Consider the following 21,001-nt stretch of genomic DNA (forward strand, 5'->3'; position numbering starts at 1 on the left):
AGTCGCCCTATATAACTCCAACAACATTGGAGGAGTTAGGTTCGTGCTGTCCTTTTTCTATCGATTAATCACTTAACTTACTTGCTATGCTGTTAATGCTACACTTTGTCACTGGTTGGCTCTATAGCCTTTATTGACTCGTGCTGCTTTAGTATCATACATATCATAGAATCACTGAAGAAGGCACATTCTCCCCTCTCTCTTCCTCCTCCACTTTGGTACTCTGCTACGAGTTCTTGAATTCTATAGTCTCTCTCACCTTCTTTACCAAAGGGATGGCACTAGTACAATATTTTACAATGTTTTCATGTGTTTTATGATTGTTCATGGTTCAATAGGTTAAGGAAGCGGTATTGTTAGGCTAAGTAAATGCTATTATTATATTTCCCTACAATGTATTTGTGCACCAAACATTCGCGATTTTTCAACATTCGCGAGGTTCTTGATTCCCTCACCCTCACGAATGTGGAGGGAGACCTGTAATACCTGTTGGTTCATGAGCGACTCTCTCTCTCTGAGACAGAGAGAGAAGTAGAGAGACAGGAAGACAGAAACACAGGCAGACAGAAAGACAGATAAGCAGACAGAGATAAACATAGAGCTTGACAGACAGAGCTAGACAGACAGACAGACAGACAAATAGATAGAAGCAGACACACGGACAGATAGACAGAAACAAACAGATAGACATGTTTATGTGTAACAGTGAAAAATAAAGCCAAGGCAGTGCACAGTCATCAAATGTCACTCCACTGTTGCACTGTCAGCAGTGGAGTGACATTCATCTTACACTCTGCTTCAAGGAGTTTCATATACTGTATACTCCAGCATTTCTAAAACATTGCTGGGACCTGGCAAAAAAGGCAAAAATAATTTCTTATTTAAAAATACATTTTCTTATTTAAAAACCCATAACCAAAAAAAATGGGGTGGTATTTTGGGGGCAGGAATGGATTAATGGCATTTCAAATTATTAGATATATGAGCAAATTGAGTTACGAGCTCATTCACGGAACGAATTAAACTCGTAAGTCAAGCTACCACTGTATGTTACTGTGTATTCAGAAGGTATGATTTAAAATTGTCATTATTCATTCAAAAAAATTAGGGTAGATTGAAACATTTACATTTTTTCTATGGGATTCTTTACCAAATATTGCAAATAATTAATCTAATAACCTGGGTAATTTGGTGGAATTTTTCTCCTTGATGTATTTTGTGCTAATTGTATTTTATTATGCAGTTATATGAAGCCATTGTAGGAATTTTGCCAAAACTATAGTGCAAGTATTTTTTTTATATTTTTTTTTTTTTCTGAATCTGAATGCTAGAGGTTCATGGATTAAAAACTGAATTGCAGAAAAAAAACTTCAGAAATTAAAATCCAAAATAAACAATTGCAATATTTTCATTGTAGAAATTCAGACTAGAAATAAAAACCTTTACAGGTAATAGTAAATGCATATACAGTAGGGCCCCAGTTATACAGTGGGTTAGGTTCCAGGCTGTCGCCGGAAAGCAGACATCGCTGGAAGGCAGAACGCCATTTTTTTCCATTTAGAAATGCATATAAATACCAGACAACAAGCTTACACTAAATTATATTAAGTTAGTAATAGAACTAGGCATTAAAAACACACAAAGTAAAATACATTCACAGTACATTCATTACTTATCTTAAAGTATTTGTAATCTTAATGTAGGGAGAGAGGTGAGTAGTACTTATTTGTAGGAAGTCAGGTGTAGGTAGCCCTGGCTCCCCGTCTCATACTTAATACTCGATATTTAAAACATCCCAGAGAGTTTAAATACACATACAGTACACTCATTATTTACCTTAAAATATGTGTAGTCTTAATATAGGAAGAGAGGTGAGTAGTATTTATTTGTAGGAAGTCAGTGTAGGTAGCCAGTAGGTGTAGCCCGCCTGGGCTACACCTATCGGCTACCTACATTGTGGCTCAGAGCCATATTATTAGTATCGACATACCTTGTTCACTGATTTTAATCATTTCTAACAACTACCTTTAGATGCCATCATAAACGAAGGGAGAAGTAATGAATAATTCATGCCGAAAATTGTAAACAAAAGCGGAGTGGGGGAGTGGCTGGGCCAAACGCAGATTCATACACGTTTTCTTTGATGGCTTAGCAGAGAAAACGTAATGTTGTCCCTCTGGCCGGCTACCACACAGGTCCACAAGTATTATTATTATAGCACATATAAAATATGCAATAAATGCCAGACAACAAGTTTACACTAACTTATATTAAGTTAGCAATAGAAATAGGCATTAAAAACACAATAAAAGGTAAGATACACACAGAATACACTTATTACTTGCCTTAAAATATAAGTATTAATATGTGAGAGGTGAGTGGCAGGGTGTTTATTGAATTAAATCAGAATGGCACACCATCATCCTCTAACTTGGCACTTAAAGCAAGAGGCTTACGACTCCTCTTTTTATCACAGCTAAGCTGAGACACCATCATCAATGAGAGCCAACTAATTAATGGAAGAGTAAATGAGAGAGAGAGAATGAGATACAGAGTTCAGACAATGTAAGAATACAAACTGAACAGATAGCAGGCGATCACTTGGTCAGGCGAAATAAATGCGTATTAATATGTGTCTACTTTTAGTTCATTCACGTACGTTTGTAAGAGTTTGTAAAACATGTACCTCAATATTTTTTTTATTATAATAATAATTACCTCACAATGCAAGTACGTACTCTTACATTGTGTACAAGTTGTACAAGTTAGTACAGAATAAACAAACAGCAACACACCATTTTTAGAGTGAATGAAGATATTATTATTATTATTATTATTATTATTATTATTATTATCATCATAATAAAAAGCACTAAACCCACAAGGGTCATGAATTGCTATATATTGAGTGAAGGCATATGTAAAGAATATTTTTCTATAGTTATCCCCCAGTTTGACTAGAGAAAACGAAATTCTTCCAACACTACCTACACTGCTTTGTAAACAAATCTCATATTTACGTCAGTTTTTATTCTGCGAGTGTATGTATCATGTTTATATGCTATGTAACGGGTTTCATATATAATTTTGAGGAAAATATCATAGATGGATTAATGAAAATGCCTATATTAATGTAAAATAAGACATTTAGTGTGCCCAAGAATGATTAATATTACGTAGTATTGGCATCATGAGTAGAGTGACTTAGCGATTTTAATGTGAACCTGCACACCAGCACAGTGTGTAAGTATACATATTTAGGTACAGGTCCACTAAGTATAATTATCAGAGTACATATAAAATACGCAGTAACTTTAAAACACTTAAAATTTTGGAAAGTTTCCTGACATAATAGATGTGGTCACGGAGAATGTAAACAAACCAGGTGGGGCGTGCCGTATTTGAAAGACCGCTTGCCGTATAGCAAATTTTGGTCATAATTTGACATCGCCGTATTGGCAGAACGCCGTAAAGCGGGGCCCTACTGTACCCTGCTATTCAGTACATGGGAGAATATTTTTTAGTCATGATAAGTGAGGAACTGCATAATATGATAAGGAACTCTTATTGAAAAACAGTCATGAAAAGAGTAAATAATTTATCTAGGGTTTAATTGAATTGCTCAAAAGCCTAGAATGGTAAACAACTAGTCAACATAATGCCTAAATGAAATGAAGTGACAAGTGATATAAGAAACACAAGGCCAGTAGGAAAACATTCTTAAAACAAAATTTATTTTGGAAAAATTACTCTTGGAATCATTATACTTTATGTCTCAAGGTATGACATAGGGAAAGTAAAAGAAAAATTACTAAGAAGATTGACAAGACAGTAAGAATAAAAAGAATATGATTAAGACAATATTTTAGAGAATGTAATAAAATATTACAAAGGTTTGATATGCTCAAATTGTATGAAGAGTTACAGAACTGAAAAGATAAGAAAATGATATCAATGGTTTCTTCTAAGAGGAGAAGATTTAGTGGTAGAAGACGGAACAAGCCAGTGAATGAATAAAAATATACGTTCTTTTTTGTAGAGGAAGCCTTTATTGCTTACTGTTTCAGCATTTTATATAAGGCTAGATTTTATCAAGTATACAGGAAACACAGAAATACCATCTTACAAGGCAAACAAGCACCCTGAGGCCATGCTCAAGTGAAGACATGAGAGAGGTCCAAAGTGGAGGTTCATGATGCTTATTTGCCTTATGAGGCAGTGTTTGTGTGCATTTCCAGCATAAAGTCCAGCCCTGGACAAAAGGTTGTGTGTGTTTTTTATACAGTAATAATATAAAAGAAAAAGACATTGTAAAAAGTACTGTAATGAATGATTTAACAGAAGATGCTGGAAAGTGGTGAAAAAGAAAGGACTTAGAATCAGTACAAGAAGTGTGCCAATCCAAAGATCAAAGGTTTAAACGAAAAAAATGTATAAAGAGACTGCAGAACAATCCTTTATTTATTATGTTTCACTCTTAAGTAGAGCTTTATAAAATCAATGTTAAAGCTCTACTTAGAGTGAAATGTAGTCTATACATAAAGGTTTCTTCCACACAGTACCGTTTTTACAATAACGGTTGGTAAGATTTGTCATCTAGCATTACAAACATGAAATGAATATATTATACAGTTGAAAGGGAGGAGGAAGAAAAATAATGAAACTAATCAAAATTGAGGCAAATCTTTGGTTAAAGTTTGTGAAGTGTAAACTGTATGTGAAAGAAAAAAAAATCAGAGATGAAAGCAGTATCAGTGAATTGGAGGAGGAAATGTGTGAGGTTCCAAAGTGTTGGTCAAAATGAGGACACACACATACACACAGGATATGCAGTGGGAGAATGAAAGGGAGAGGTCAGTCTTTATGTATGGGCTCCAGGAAGTTGAAGGGAAAACATATGACGCAAGAAAGCAAGGGAAAAAAAAGCAATTGAAAGCATCATAAAAAGAATAGAAGATGACATGACCCAGCTGGAAAATTTTTGGAGAATAGGGGGTTTGCAAGAAGAAGAACCCGGCCAGTGAAAGTGACTTTCAAGGCAGAATCAACTCGGACCAGGATCCTGCAGGAGAAAACAAGATTAAGGGACATGCCGGCATACAGGAAGGTGTATCTCGACCGCGACAGAACACAAGAAGAAAGGCAGAAACTGAGAGGGATGGTACTAAGGTGAAAGGAGGAAAGAGAGGGGATGGAGGAGACAGGAGATCCCAGACCCAGGAAGAAGATCAAATACAGCCTCCCTCACAACTACCTATAGAAGCCCCCCAACCAGGTCAACCCCAGTGCTACCAAACATTCTAAACCAAAACACCCATGCCATATCCAATGCCCCCACCCACTGCATTACAAACTCCACCCCAACAGCAACCACTCATAGTTCCTTATCAGGTCTCCCACTTCCCCAACCCCAATATACCCCCCAGACCACAGTCTTAGAAAAGAAGTTGAAGGTGTGATATAGAAATGCAGATGGAATAACAAATAAGTGTGGGGAGTGACATGAAAGAATCAAGGAGACATCCCCAGACATAATAGCACTCACAGAAACAAAACTCACCAGAATAATAACAGATGCAATCTTTCCACCCGGATATCAAATCCTCAGGAAAGACAGAGGGAGGAGAGGGGTAGGAGGAGTTGTACTGCTCATTAAAAACCAGTGGGGTTTTAAGAAAATGGAAGGAATGGATGGCATGGGCGAAAGGGACTACTTAGTAGTAACAATCCAGTCTGAGGGACATAAGTGATAATTGCAGTAATGTACAACCCACCACAGAACTGCAGGAGGCCAAGAGAAGAATACGATGAGAGCAACAGAGCAATGGTCGACACACTAGCCGAGGTGGCCAGAAGAGCACACATGGGGGGAGCAAAGTTACTAGTTATAGGTGATTTCAATCACAAGGAGACTGACTGGAAAAACCTGGAGCCCCATTGGGGTCCCGAAACATGGAGAGCCAAGATGATGAACGTGGTGCTGGAAAATCTCATGCACCAACATGTTAGAGACACTACCAGAGAGAGAGGTGAGGATGATCCAGCAAGACTGGACCTTGTATTCACCTTGAGTAGTTCGGACATCGAGGATATCATGTATGAAAGGCCCCTGGGAGCTAGTGATGATGTGGTTCTGTGCTTTGACTACATAGTTGAGCTTCAAGTGGAGAGAGTAGCAGGAATAGGATGGGAAAAACCAAACTACAAAAGGGGGAACTATTCAGGCATGAGGAACTTCCTGCAAGACATTCAGTGGGAGAGGGAACTGACAGGAAAACCAATACAAGAAATGATGGACTATGTGGCAACAAAATGCAAGGAGGCAGAGGAGAGGTTTGTTCCCAAGGGAAACAGAAATAATGGGAAGAACAGAACGAGTCATTGGTTCACCCAAAGGTGTAGGGAGGCAAAAACTAGGTGTACTAGAGAATGGAAAAGGTACAGAAGACAGAGAACTCAGGAAAATAAAGAGATTAGCCGAAGAGCCAGAAACGAATATGCACAGATAAGAAGGGAGGCTCAGCAACAATATGAAAATGACATAGCATCGAAAGTCAAGTCTGACCCGAAGCTGTTGTATAGCCACATCAGGAGGAAAACAACAGTCAAGGACCAGGTAATCAGACTGAGGAAGAGTGATGGGGAGCTCACAAGGAATGACCGAGAGGTATATGAGGAGCTCAACACGAGATTTAAAGTAGTATTTACAGTGGAAACCAGTAGGACTCCAGGAAATCAGAACAACGGGGGGTACACCAAGTGCTGGATGAGGTACACATAACCAAGGAGGAGGTGAAGAAGCTGCTATGTGAACTTGACACCTCAAAGGTGGTGGGACCAGACAACATCTCTCCGTGAGTCTTTAGAGAGGGAGCAGAGATGCTTTGTGTGCCATTAACAAAGATCTTCAACACATCCATTGAAACTGGGCAACTCCCTGAGGTATGGAAGATGGCAAATGTAGTCCCAATTTTTAAAAAGGGAGACAGACACGAGGCACTAAACTACAGACCTGTATCACTAATGTGTATACTAGTATGCAAAGTCATGGAGAAGATCATCAGGAGGAGAGTGGTGGAGCACCTGGAAAGAAACCAAGTGTATAATTGACAACCAGCATGGTTTCAGGGAAGGAAAAATCCTGTGTCACAAACCTACTGGAGTTTTATGACAAGGTGACAGAAGTAAGACAAGAGAGAGAGGGGTGGATCGACTGCATTTTTTTGGACTGCAAGAAGGCCTTCGACACAGTTCCCCACAAGAGGTTACTGGAAAAGCTAGAGGATCAGGCACACATAACAGGAAAGGCACTGCAATGGATCAGAGAATACCTGACAGGGAGGCAACAGCGAGTCATGGTACGTGACGAGGTGTCAGAGTGGGCGCCTGTGACAAGCGGGGTTCCGCAGGGGTCAGTCCTAGGACCTGTGCTGTTTTTGGTGTATGTGAATGACATAACGGAAGGGATAGACTCAGAAGTGTCCTTGTTTTCAGATGATGTGAAGTTAATGAGAAGAATCAAATCGGACGAGGATCAGGCAGGACTACAAAGAGACCTGGACAGGCTACAAGCCTGGTCCAGCAACTGGCTCCTTGAGTTTAACCCTGCCAAATGCAAAGTCATGAAGTTTGGGGAAGGGCAAAGAAGACCGCAGACACAATATAGTCTAGATGGCCAAAGACTGCAAACCTCACTCAAGGAAAAAGATCTGGGGGTGAGTATAACACCGAGCATATCTCCTGAGGCGCACATCAATCAGATAACTGCTGCAGCATATGGGCGTCTGGCAAACCTACGGATAGCATTCTGATACCTCAGTAAGGAATCGTTCAAGACTCTGTATACCATTTACATCAGGCCCATACTAGAGTATGCAGCACCAGTTTGGAATCCACACCTGGTCAAGCATGTCAAGAAATCAGAGAAAGTGCAAAGGTTTGCAACATGACTAGTCCCAGAGCTAAGGGGATTGTCCTACGAAGAAAGGTTGAGGGAAATCGGCCTGACAACACTGGAGGACAGGAGGGTCAGGGGACACATGATAACGACATATAAAATACTGTACTGCGCGGAATAGACAAGGTGGACAAAGACGGGATGTTCCAGAGATGGTACACAGAAACAAGAGGTCACAATTGGAAGTTGAAGACTCAGATGAATCAAAGGGATGTTAGGAAGTATTTCTTCAGTCATAGAGTAGTCAGGCCGTGGAATAGCCTATAAAGTGACGTAGTGGAGGCGGGAACCATACATAGTTTTAAGGCGAGGTATGATAAAGCTCATGGAGCAGGGAGAGAGAGGACCTAGTAGCAATCAGTGAAGAGGCAGGGCCAGGAGCTATGAATCAACCCCTGCAACCACAAATAGGTGAGTACACACACACACACAAAAGGAAGTGGATTTGAACAGTAGAGCCCATTGAAATATCAGTAGCTATTAAAAACTGCTAATGTTGGATTTCAAAAATAAGGAGAAATAAGACATAGAGAGATAGCATTATGCATTTTAAAAAGAATGTGCAGAAATACTATGCTATCTTGAAAAATTTTGCAATTTCATTACAGTACTAGAAGGCAAACTGGATGACAAATGGGAAATGGAGTACTGTCAATTTAAAAAATAAAACAGTGACAGAAAACACTTCAAGCCTGTCTTGCTATCAAGTATTAGAGAAAGAACTTTGATTTGATGGACTTTGCAAACACTGAATAAAATCCAGTGGATCAACTGATTCAGAAACAATGGACAAAGTGCTCTGGTTTAAGAACTGTCTCCACCACAATTGCCATTACTAGTCACTCGTCACTCACTCATTAGTTCATTAAATTGTTGATTAACTGTACTGGAAAGAGGCCATTAGAGAGCGGGAGCTCATGAGCTATTAAAACAGTTTGGTTTTCACTCAGCAAAGTTTCTTCAGGGGTTTTTGATCCAAGGAATTGGAGTTACTCATCTTCTTCCTTGGATCAATCTTGATTATGTCCCATTTTCCATCACTGTATTACCTGTAAAGGTTTCGTTTCTTTCCCTTGATAATAGTATAACAATTATAATAATACTGTAGTAACAAGCAAAGTCATTAACAGTAACTTCATAAGAAATAATATTTTTTTCAAATTGAATGGTACATGGATTAGATTCCCTAAAACGTGTTTGCTGTACTAAAAACTTTGTAAATATTTTTTTTATACAGCAATGCATTACAAATTAATTTTAGAAGACAAATTACCACAGGCATAGTTCTACTTCTGTAACAACAAATAGATAAGAAAACCAACACACACACATGCACTCCCCCCTTCCCACACACACACATTCACGCATGCACGTGCACACACACACACACACACACACACACACACACACACACACACACACACACACACACACACACACACACACACACACACACACACACACACACACACACACACACACACACACGCACACCTGCGCACACACACACCTGCGCACACGCACACCTGCGTGCGCACACACACACACACACACACACACACACACACACACACGTGCACACACACACACACACACACACACACACACACACACACACACACACACACACACACACACACACACACACACACACACACACACACACACACACGTGCACACACACACACGTGCATGCGCACACACACACGTGCGCACACACACACACACACACATCCTGATCCAGAATGACACATATCTTGATCCACTGATGACTCTCCAAAACAACAGTATTTCTGTCACTTTCCAGGTACAGAAAGTGTACTTGCAGCCTTCATGTCTGACTAACCATGTTTATGCTCCAACTGTACATCAGATCCTAAAGACCGTTGCATACCACATGCATGCACACACATGCACGCGCACACACACACACACACACACATATATCCATCCGTCCCTGAAACAGGCCAAATGTCTATCAACAAGTGTCTTTGATGAGCAATAGCTAACACTGGCAACAGGCCAGATGTCTGTCAACAAGTGTTTTTGACAAGCAGTAACTGATGCACACATACACCTTTTCAGTTCAAAAACTAAAAGAGCTTGATATTAAAAAATCCTTTCTCATTATTATAGTGGCAACTGTGACTGAAAGTGACATTCATATAACCTTGCTGGTGACTGACAAAGAAAGATGCTAATTGATTTAAATTAATGCAAAGTATAATATGGTGGTTGTTGAGTGATAAAAGACATGAATTTGAGATCCAGTACTGCAGTCTTAGTGGGCCAGCTCATGTTCTGCTGCACACTCCTTGTTCAGTACTAAATCTTTCTATAGTTTACAGGTTTAAGATGATAATTTTTTTGCAATTTTTTAAATACTATATGTACTTTATTTTTTTTAATTTAGGCCTCAAAAAACATAATTCATAAAATTCTTAAGAAAATAGAGTACCTCTTTGGACCACCCAGCTGTGGTGGGAGATGACTATGTATAATAAAATGAAAATATAATGTTAGTTAAGGTAGATAAAGTAATTTCTATGCTTATTAAATTGTTATAATGTACCATTAATATTTTTGGATGTATGGTACTTTACTGTAGTTACTGTTGTATTGTGAGACAAATACACTGAAGAAACTTTTTTTTTTTCTAAGGAATTAGTAATATACTAATGACCTGTTTTCTGTCAAATGTAAGAAGCTAAGTGTTGGATATCATATCAGAATAATGTCTATTTCAGTTTTAATATTTCTTTAATTTGTATGATAGACAAAATTCTAATTTGGCTTTGAATTAAACGTAGTACAATTAACATGTAACATTTGTGCTTCTCATCTCATTAGTGAAACTTGGCTCATCTCTTCTTCAACTTAACCTTTCCTGCTTCCTGAAGACATTCTTCTCATGACCTTTGCTCTGCCTCTTTACTGCCTTACAAGAACATGTACTGCACTTTCTTCTTTACATATAGTTAATGCACTCACTGCCTTTTCACTATTTTTAATTGGCGCTACGATATGACAGTGACATGAGGGATAGGTTGTCAAATATAGCTTAGCTGCATATGCTGATATAGTCTTACATGTAACAGGTGGTACCCAAAAAAAAGTCATTTGTAATCCAGTAAAAAAAACTTTGTGTGTTTGTGGTACATCCTTGACACAAAGGAAAATTTGCATTACTGTGCATATGAAATGTATCTTATGCCAGCTATGAAATATTAACTGCTTTCTTAGTAATGTATTTAGATATTGCATTATACATGTCTTGAGATTTTGTACACCAACTGTTCTAAAGATGTGCATCTGGTAAAGGTGTGTATATAGATTACTTGCTCACAGTGCATCATTGTTGGCTATATTGTGGACACTGTACAGTAGATAATGTAGGGTGGTAGTTGATCTTTGTAGTCATGGCAGGGTAACTGACACACTCCATCACCACTGATCTACATGTCAGTAATGGAAAGATACCTGGTTTTCTTGTTGCCTTTACAATCAGTTGATAATATGTACTTGATATTTAATAATATGAATTAATTTTAAAGTATTTTTTTAAAGAAAAAATTATAAATCATGTGGCAAATGATTGTTTTATGCCTTTGAGAGTACTTAATAAATTTCACTTCCTATTTACATGATTTAAATAAATTATAATCTGAAAATGAGCCTCAAATAGAGGAAAAAAGGAAGTTAAACTAAGTTACATCCAGAATATTTCTTCGCACAAGCCATCCTGCATGAAGAAGAGAGAGAGATCTCAAATGGAGATCATGATGACAAACTCAGCTTGACCTATGATTAAATTAATTATATTCCATACAATCCTACCGTAAGACAGTAGCAGATTCGTACCATTTTTCTTGGAACAGTATTATGGTAACCAGAAATGAAGAATTTTATTACCCTGATGTTTGAAATTCAAGTGTAATATAATACATGTATTATTGAATCATAGTAATCCTCCTGTTAAACCTAGAATGCCTCTTCCAATGTAAGGTGTAGCAGCATAACCAGATCATGAATTCCCGTCCTCCATGGTGGGGGTCAGGTGAACATAGCCTGTGGTTTAATCTTGTTAAATGTTGTATAGAGGTAGCCATACAGTGTGATCTATCAAATCTGGACAGTAAAAAAATTGCATCTAGGTTAGGTTTTTTATAGTATCATCCACAGTAAACTTTTCAAGATTTTGCAGATTTGGCCTATTTTCTTCAGAGCTGAACCTCCTTGAATAATTTTAATTAATTTGCTAGTTATGAATACTTATTAGGTCACCATAGTTGCTGCAGATTTTCTTAACCATCAATTATGAGAAAAGCAAAAATAAAAAAAATATATAAACAGCCAGAAAGCTAGACATAAAATGTTTTGTATTTAATTTTTCAAAACAGTAAAAAATATTAAATTAAAGAATAACACAAATCAAAGTGTAGACCTGCTACTACCTCAATGCCGAGCTGGGTGTAGCATTATGTTACTTTTCTTAATTTACTAGGATCCTAGGGATGTGAGTGCCCCTGTTGGTGGGGAAGGGACTAGAACTACAACTGCTCTAATAAACTGTGCCTAGTGCAATATTCTGTCAAATTTGCTTATACATAATGCTCTACACATGTTAGGTTAGGTTGGTCTGAGTTATGTTGCATTCTTTTGGCTCAGTACTATTGTGAAGATTGTGTTAACTCATGTGAAGACTCACGATTGTTTTCTCTATTTCAGCTTTATATTACAGTTGTGTCTATACATTTTACTTCTTGTGGTACAAAGTAAATAGCTCCTAATTTTATCAAATCTAAAAATAATTTTTTTAGCATTTTAGTTTAATTGCATAAAAGTGAGTCATATCACCTAAGTTATTCAGTCTTTGAGTTTATAGTGTAGTATTAATTGAAGGACCGAGTTTCTTATGGCTAACAGAAGACTAGTAGTATGTGTAGCAATGGATTCTTGCCTTTAAATGGTTTCATGAGTTTTCGTACTCTTATAGCCTGGCCTGAGGCTAGGATCTCCTGACAACTGTCCACAGGCTGACATAACCATCACAGTTTAGCTGATCAAGCTAGGAATTTAGATTTATATTTCTTCACATTATGTTTAAGAACAAATGTGTTGTCTATGTAGCATCTGAGTGTCCAGTTTAAATTTTAAATAATAATTATGAAGCCAAATTATATCATTATTGTAAAGGAATGCATTATCCAAAATTGCAACAAGTGGATGATAAAAAAAAAACAGAATTATTTGTGATGTATTTTAAGTTTAGAACTTTCAGAATAAGAAACAAAACAAATCTGAATTTTAGTTAGGAAAACTCTCAGATTTGGATTTTTTTGTGCAAATGAAATGGTGGTGTTCTATTTATTAATTAATATTTTTCAATAATTTGGACACGTTACAGGTACTCTACCATATGTGCTTAGATCATGAAATGAGTATATTATTATTACATATACATATTCCAAATAAAATAGACATTTCTGTGTTGTAATACAGTAAGATAGTTTAAAATTGGATGTCCATCATAGTATAGGTGTGAGCAGTGTTTTAACCCTTTGACTGTCGCAACCCTAAATCCTGAGGTGTCGCAAAATCCCCCCCCCATATTTTTTTTCTTATGAAATGATAAGAGAATCTTTTCCCAATTGTAATGACACCAAAAGAATGAAATTTGATGGTGAACTGACGGAATTATGCTCTCGTGAAGTTAGCAACCTTGACGATATTTACGAATTGGCGATTTCGCCCACTTTGAGCCCTATTTTTGGCTAATTCCATTGTTCCAGGCGACCAAACTCATAGCCATTTCTTTAGAACTCCATTTTTTCTATTTTTCTGCCCATTTACCGATTTCAACTACTCAATAACATGGTCAGAAATTTGCAATTTGGCCAGTTTCATGAAAATTTAAAAATATGACAATTTCAAAATAGGGTCCAAAATGAACAATGCAGACATTCCTGGCTCTAAAATAACATTTTCTTTGTTCATCAGTCACGTCTCCAGGCCCCTCTGATATTACTCTTGCTTTCTATTTTGAATTTTTATTCAAACAAAAAATTAGAAGATTTACTGTTATGCAAACTACTGCAATATTGTAATAATTGTATAAATAATGTCAACCCATTCATGACTGCATATTAGAATGGCTACTTGGACATTTATTGGAAAATGACATCATTTGTTTACTTTTGAACGTCAGCAAAAATCAAACATTTCCCCTACTTTGTGCTCCATTTCAAGGTTCTTTTCATAGTAAAACCAGTCAAAATCACCTCTATTTCTATAATATGTTTTCCATTCTATCAATTGAAACCAAGAAAACGGGAATACAACCATAAATACTATACGAAAATAGACCACAAAGTTGACATTTTAATTAAAAAAAAAACGATCAGTTTTTTTTTTCTCATTATGCACTACTGCTGCAGGATTTTTTTTTATATGGTGCACACTGACCACACAGACCCATTCTCTCACATGTGGGCCTACCAGCTTTCTCCTGCTTGATTTGAAGCCGCTAGAATTTATGAGTATATATACGTCAAAAACGGTGGCTCGTGAGACGTATATATACAACCAAAACAGTCAAAGGGTTAATCCCCAAAAACTTTAATACCAAATTTTCAGCACCACAAGCATTTACACTCATGATGTGAATCCAGTAACCAGTACACAGGTATATGAGTGAAATACCTTTTACTGTATTCTAACAGGGACAGATAGGAGAGAGCTGTTTTACATGTGCCATATGAAAACGATATTGTCTATGAGCATAAGCACAAAAGAAAAAAAAACTGTAATAGATTTCCATTACAGCAAAATAGACTTGATGGCCTTTGGGGCAAAACCATTGGACAGCTAAACTTTTCAATATGATGACTTTTTTTTATATATCAGCACATCAACGAATCAACTTAAGTGTTAAATAGAAAAGAAGAAATTTCACTGTAAATGATCTAAATTCACCTGGAAAAAACAATCATGTTTTGTTTTAGATAATGTATGTTGCAATATGGGAATTGAGGAGGAGAGAGAAAATGCAAAGAAGAAATGCAAAAAAGTAGTGTATGCTGATACAAGGCAGTACAGATGCTCCCCAACGTATGAACAAGTTATGTTCCAGAAGACTGTTCATGTCTTGAATTGTTCGCAAGTCGTTATTTTGCCATTTTTCTATTGTTATGATTATTATTATTGTTTTAAATATTACCATTATTATTATTACTGTTCTCTCTCTGCGCCATTGTTCGTTGAAAACTTAGACAATACCGTACAGTATCAGTAATGTACGGTTCTTAATACTAAAGCATATTTTATTAATAAATACTGTAATAAAAAACTTCTCGATATTTTAATTGGTACAATAAACTTGGTGATGTCTGTTTGTATGTTCGAATGTTCATAAGTAGGGTAGTGTCTGTACAGTATTTCAGAGGAACCAAATTGAATATAATATAAATATGCAGATATAAATATGCAAAGAATTCTGCAGCACAGAGCACATGAAAGTGGAATACAAAACATTTCCAGATATGACAAGTAAAATGTTTCTTTAGCAGTGCAACAACACAATAGTTTAACAGATATATACAAGCCAGAAATGAATATACATTACCAATGCAATTTAAGGACAGAGAATGAAATTTTGAAATGAGTTGTGAATGAGGTTGGAACCAAATATTCTATTTAAGTTTGTAACTGCAAATATACAAGAAAAAAAGAGAGGAGAATTTGATGCCTGAGATGGCTTGTAGTGGCAGGACATGAGAGGTGAAAATTAATTTACATATCATGAAAGCTGGGGCTGTGGGATAAGATAATAGAAACATAGTTGGTGCTGCTGATACAACATTATGACAAAAGTGCTGGCTGTACAAATCATCCTGTAGTAATACACAGATAGCTCACACATAGGAGAGAGAAGCTTGTGACGACATTTCGGTTTGACTTGGACCATTTGCAAGTGTGACTTGTGAATGGTCAGAATCAGACCATAATGTCATCATAAGTTTCTCTCCCCTATGTGTGGGTTATTTGTGTATTGTTCTGGTCACAGTATTGCGCCTTTTTGTCCTTCATCTTGTAGTACGCTTTCTGGTTGAGTGGTTAGTGTTGAGTCTACTATATGCATAGTCCACAGCTTGAAGTCCCCATCCATACTTCTGTTTATTGACACTTGTTCATTACCACTTATCTTGGGCTTATGATCCATATGGGGTGTTGAAGGTTATGAGAATATATGTACTGTACCATGAAAGCTTCTGGGGTTGTAGGATGCAACAGTAGGGGCATAGTTGGTGGTGCTGGGCCTTCTGTATTCATGGACTATTGTTTAAGTTGTCTTCCATTTTTCTTTTTATTTACACACACATCTACAGTATATATTATGTATGTATACAGTATATCGATAGTGGTACATCATAAAAAAATGACTTGAGTAAGCAAATGACACTTTACCTTTTTGATAAAGCTGAGGTATGAGTATTAATTAATAGATATTTGTTTATGATTCATTTAGCCAATTAAATAGGAAGTAGCAACATAAAATATTATTTAAATTTCCATTCTTCTGGCTGTCCCCTGAAGATTTTGCAATAATTCTTTTGCAAAGAATGAGATTTTCTGGGGTAAGTTTCAAGTTTGTTTCAAAATAAAGAAGCTGCTCTCTACAAATGTGGCCATTGCTGGAACCATTAAGGTTAATTCACAAAGGCTACCTATTTCAATAGGGCTTTTCTAAGTTATTCAGCTTCATAAAATGCAAGATTTCTGTTATAGTTTTAGCTTTGAATTCTTTTGACATGTAAACAACTCTTTAAGTTGCAATTTCCATGACATGAAATCAAAGAAATTCATATACAGAAGTTACATATCAGTGACTGAAAAGCAAGCTCTTGAAAATCTCTAAACCCACAGACTGATGGAGTGTGTAAAAGGTCTAACAATCTTGATAAATTTGCAAATCTGATATTAACTTAGTGAAGTAGTATTGTGTTATCCATTTCTGCAGTGCTCCAGGCAAGGCTCTATAGAGACAAGCTGGAACACACTGCTTTCTGTGCCCAGATCTCTTGGAGAAAGAATTCCCAACAGTGATGGCAACAATTATGACTCATAGTCATAATAACATGATTACAAACAAACCACAGAACAGGTGGGCTTTGAACCCATTGTAGGCGAGTCCAGGACTCGCTCACCACAGGTTTAAATCCCAACCATTCTGTGGTTTAATAGCAACAGTTATTATTTAGGGAAAATTTCATCATCAGAATGTTTTTCACATCATATTAGATTCATCTGAATCCTATTTACATGAATTTTGTAAAAGTGGGTTAATGTAATTTAAATTAATGGTTTTCATCTTTTGCCTTGGCATTAGCATATCATTTTAACCTGCCAGAGGGCAAATGATGATTCTGCAGATAGTGTGTTGTGTACTCCAGGGACAGATTTTCAAGCGGCAAACAGTCCTATTGAAGAAGTTTCAAAGGTCTTAACTCCCATTACACCAGGTTTAAATTCACCAAGACATAAATAATACTGTAGTGTGTTATACTGTATATAATAAAAGAATATGTTTACTACTCAAAGATATTTTTAATCTTGGAGGGAAGCATTTATATAGGGTAACCATTGCCTACCTGGCTTCTTATAAATACAGCCTCTCCTCACTTAGTGACGTACTCGTTTACCGACAACTTGGACTTATGATGGTCTATCTGACCAGTATGCATACCTAAATAATGTATATTAGAGCTGATTTCCTCTATTCTGTGTATTACAATATACAGTACACTACTGCATAAACATTTAGAAATACACCAAAAATGTTATAAATGGTGCAAAGGTGACATTAAAATAATATCAAAGATAGTTGACACAAACCCTCTACCATTATAGTATGCTTCTCACTTAGCAACGAATTCATTTACCGACGTGGTCTTAGGAATGGAACTCCGTCGTTAAGTGAGAAGAGGCTGTACATGCCACTGGTATGTATATTTGTATGCTTTATATATTAGTATATTATTGGTCATAAGGAAGAGTAGCTTGTTGAAGAGTGATGTAATAAATAAATCGATTCTACTCTGAGTTTTTTCATGTGTTATACTGCATTCACCGTTACCAGTAGCTACCCATTTAAAAGTAATGTAATGCGTTATATTTTTGCTATATGTTTTCTTATAACCATTAAATTAGGTAACAATGATATAAATTTCATCAGTTTATTGATGAAAATGTGAATTATAATTTCATAACATGTATACTGTATAATGTATTATGGATTTTGGCATGAGAAAACATAACTAAAAGTGTATACACATACATCATTGTTGGTTTATTTGGTTGAGTTTGTGGTGATGTGTCAGTTACGATGCTATGTGCTGCTTTTATTGTTGAGGGTGGAAGGTTGGCCTTGCCCCTCTCACACTGCCATATCAGAGACCATATCTGGTGCTGGTTCTCTTGCTTTCTTATCCTCCTCTTCTAACAATGTCAGCAAACTCAAACAAGAATGAATAGGTAAATTAATTTTTCAGTACAGTACAAGATTTTACATAAAAAAATGTTAGTTAATTATCAGCATTTGAGTTTACTGTTTAATAACTTGAATATTTTTTCACTTAAAACTAATATTTTATGAAAAAATAAAAAATAAAGGTCAGTTTAGCTAAAATGATTAGTTTGTCTTTATATTTTAAAATAAAGGAATTGCATTTCTGAATTCAATGATTATTAAATACTAATGCAAGATTAAGAATTTAAAACAGTTAAAAAAAAAATATTTTACTGCATAAATTGCTTTCAGGTAAAAGTGTAACAATATTTTTAGAACCTGACTTATTTTTTGCATTGTCTGTAGACCAGACCCACGTTTTGTGAGCTTCAAGAAGGAGGGGAGTGTGGGTATTCGACTCACAGGCGGCAACGAGGTGGGAATTTTCGTGACAGCAGTGCAGCCAGGATCCCAAGCTCAGCTCCAAGGACTTATACCAGGCGATAAAATATTGAAGGTGTGTACTCTGGCAATTTTTTTTTTTTTTTACTTCCATTGCTACTCTTCAGTGGCCTGTCTCCTATGGTCATTCAGGTCTTGAAGGCTTAATTTTGTGTGCAATATATGATATAAAATAATCTGTTAGTTTCAGTTTGAAAGTTTTACAATGGCATGTTATTGACTATGGCAATACAGTATGGAACATTATATCATTGTAATTGAAATTTTGCAAATTATTTGGAGGGGTTTATAATTATAACTATTAGCATATTTTTTTTGCTTGGAAACCAAACTAAAAACAAATTGGATTAAAATGTTTACAAATATTTGCCCAACTTCATAGTTTCTTAACCATATGTTATGGTTTATTGTTGGATCAAATTTTCTTTTGTTACATTCAAAAATGAATGTGTGTTAGATGTAAGAATTATTGCAGTGCTACTCATTTTCTAACCCAATTTAGCAACTGTAATTAATATTTTACCTTTGAAAATTAATCTTTGTACAATAATTAACCAAGAAGTACAGTAATGAAAGATTTTTTAAATAATTTTGTAAATGTTATTACTTTTAAAAGAGAGGTTCTTTACTAGGTTAACGACATGGACATGGCAGGCGTGACGAGAGAGGAGGCAGTGCTTTACCTTATGAGTCTTCAGAATCAAATCGACCTTATTGTACAGACACGTAGACATGATTATGAGTGCATTCTCAATAGTCAGAAGGGAGACCTGTTTTACATTAAGTAAGTTTTAAAGTAGGTGCTTAATGATTGCATCTTACAATATATAAAACTGGAATACATAATGACAGGTGATATCATAATTTTTTAAAATGAGTGTTTTTAGTAGCTGTATGGTTACAATATTTACAATGTATTATCATCATAGATTACTTTAATCAGGTAGAGAGGTATGCACCCAGAAAGAAAGGAAATTATTTATAGAAAATTGGGCTAGAGATAATAGAAACATGCAAGACATAATTAACCTTATTTAGAAAAGTACTTGTTAAAAATGTGACTCCTTTCATATAAATACTCATACATATTACCCTTAAAGAAAACGATCCCTATAAACTACCAGAATATTTACAGTTGTATCTTGGTTCTTTTGTAGAGTATAAAAAACTCCACATAACTTGTCTCAAACAAAATTAAATCACTATTACAGTAATTCATTCCTTTCTTTAGCTGCAGCTCACTTGTGTTCATTACCACCTGTCTCAGATATTTGGGTGTCCAAGGTAACACACCCTGGGCCTTTTTTTTTTCTTCATTTATAGTTAACCCTTTCAGGGTCCGTCCCGTAGATCTATGGCTTTATGTTCAGGGGCCAAACCGTAGATCTACGCCACGAGCTCAGCTCACTCTGATAAGCTGTGAGTGGTAAATTTGGGCCTAGATATGAGAGAATACATCTATGTGATATGTGTGCACCACATAAAACAAATCCTGCAGCACACAGTGTATAATGAGAGGAAAAAAACTGAGACCTTGATTTTCGATTAAAACAGCGACTTTGCAGTGTTTTTTCGTATGTTTGCGATTTCTTGGTCTCATTTGATAGAATGGAAGACATATTACAGAAATAGAGATGATTTTGATTGGTTTTAGCACTGGAAATGGCTTGAAACTGAGCTCAATGTAGCAGAAATGTTAAATTTTTGCCAATGTTCAAGAGTAAACAACGACCTCACACGTCTAATACACACGAGCTGGTGGATCTGATATACATTCACAAATGTGGTGATGATATTGATACAATTATTACAATATTGCATAACAGTAAATCTTCTATTTTTTGGTTTGAATAAAAATTCATTATGTGAATAAAAAATAAAAATGGAATTCATTTGTAAAGCCTCAAAACGTAACTAATGAACAGAGGAAATGTTAGTTTAGTGCCAGGAATACCTACATTGTTTATTCTGGACCCTATTTTGAAATTGGAATATTTTGAACTTGGTGTTAAATTGGCCAAATTACCAATTTCCGATCACTTTATTTTGTAGTTGAAACAGTTGACTTGGCGATT

General features: G+C 36.1%; 1 protein-coding gene across 10 annotated transcripts in view; it reads left to right on the plus strand.

Annotated features, from left to right (window-relative positions):
• Positions 1–21,001, plus strand: part of pyd (zonula occludens-like protein polychaetoid) — a 662,689-nt gene that overhangs the window by 435,715 nt on the left and 205,973 nt on the right. For all 10 annotated transcript variants that reach the window (XR_011393435.1, XM_070096083.1, XM_070096079.1 and 7 more), the window contains 2 exons: positions 18,831–18,981; positions 19,559–19,710. Coding sequence is in view for 9 of the 10 variants with exons in the window: in XM_070096083.1 (XP_069952184.1) it covers positions 18,831–18,981; positions 19,559–19,710 (303 nt within the window). In the remaining variant the exon portion in view is untranslated. The remainder of the gene's footprint in view (positions 1–18,830; positions 18,982–19,558; positions 19,711–21,001) is intronic.

Source organism: Cherax quadricarinatus, chromosome 52, assembly GCF_038502225.1.
Source record: "Cherax quadricarinatus isolate ZL_2023a chromosome 52, ASM3850222v1, whole genome shotgun sequence".
Taxonomy (NCBI): domain Eukaryota; kingdom Metazoa; phylum Arthropoda; class Malacostraca; order Decapoda; family Parastacidae; genus Cherax; species Cherax quadricarinatus.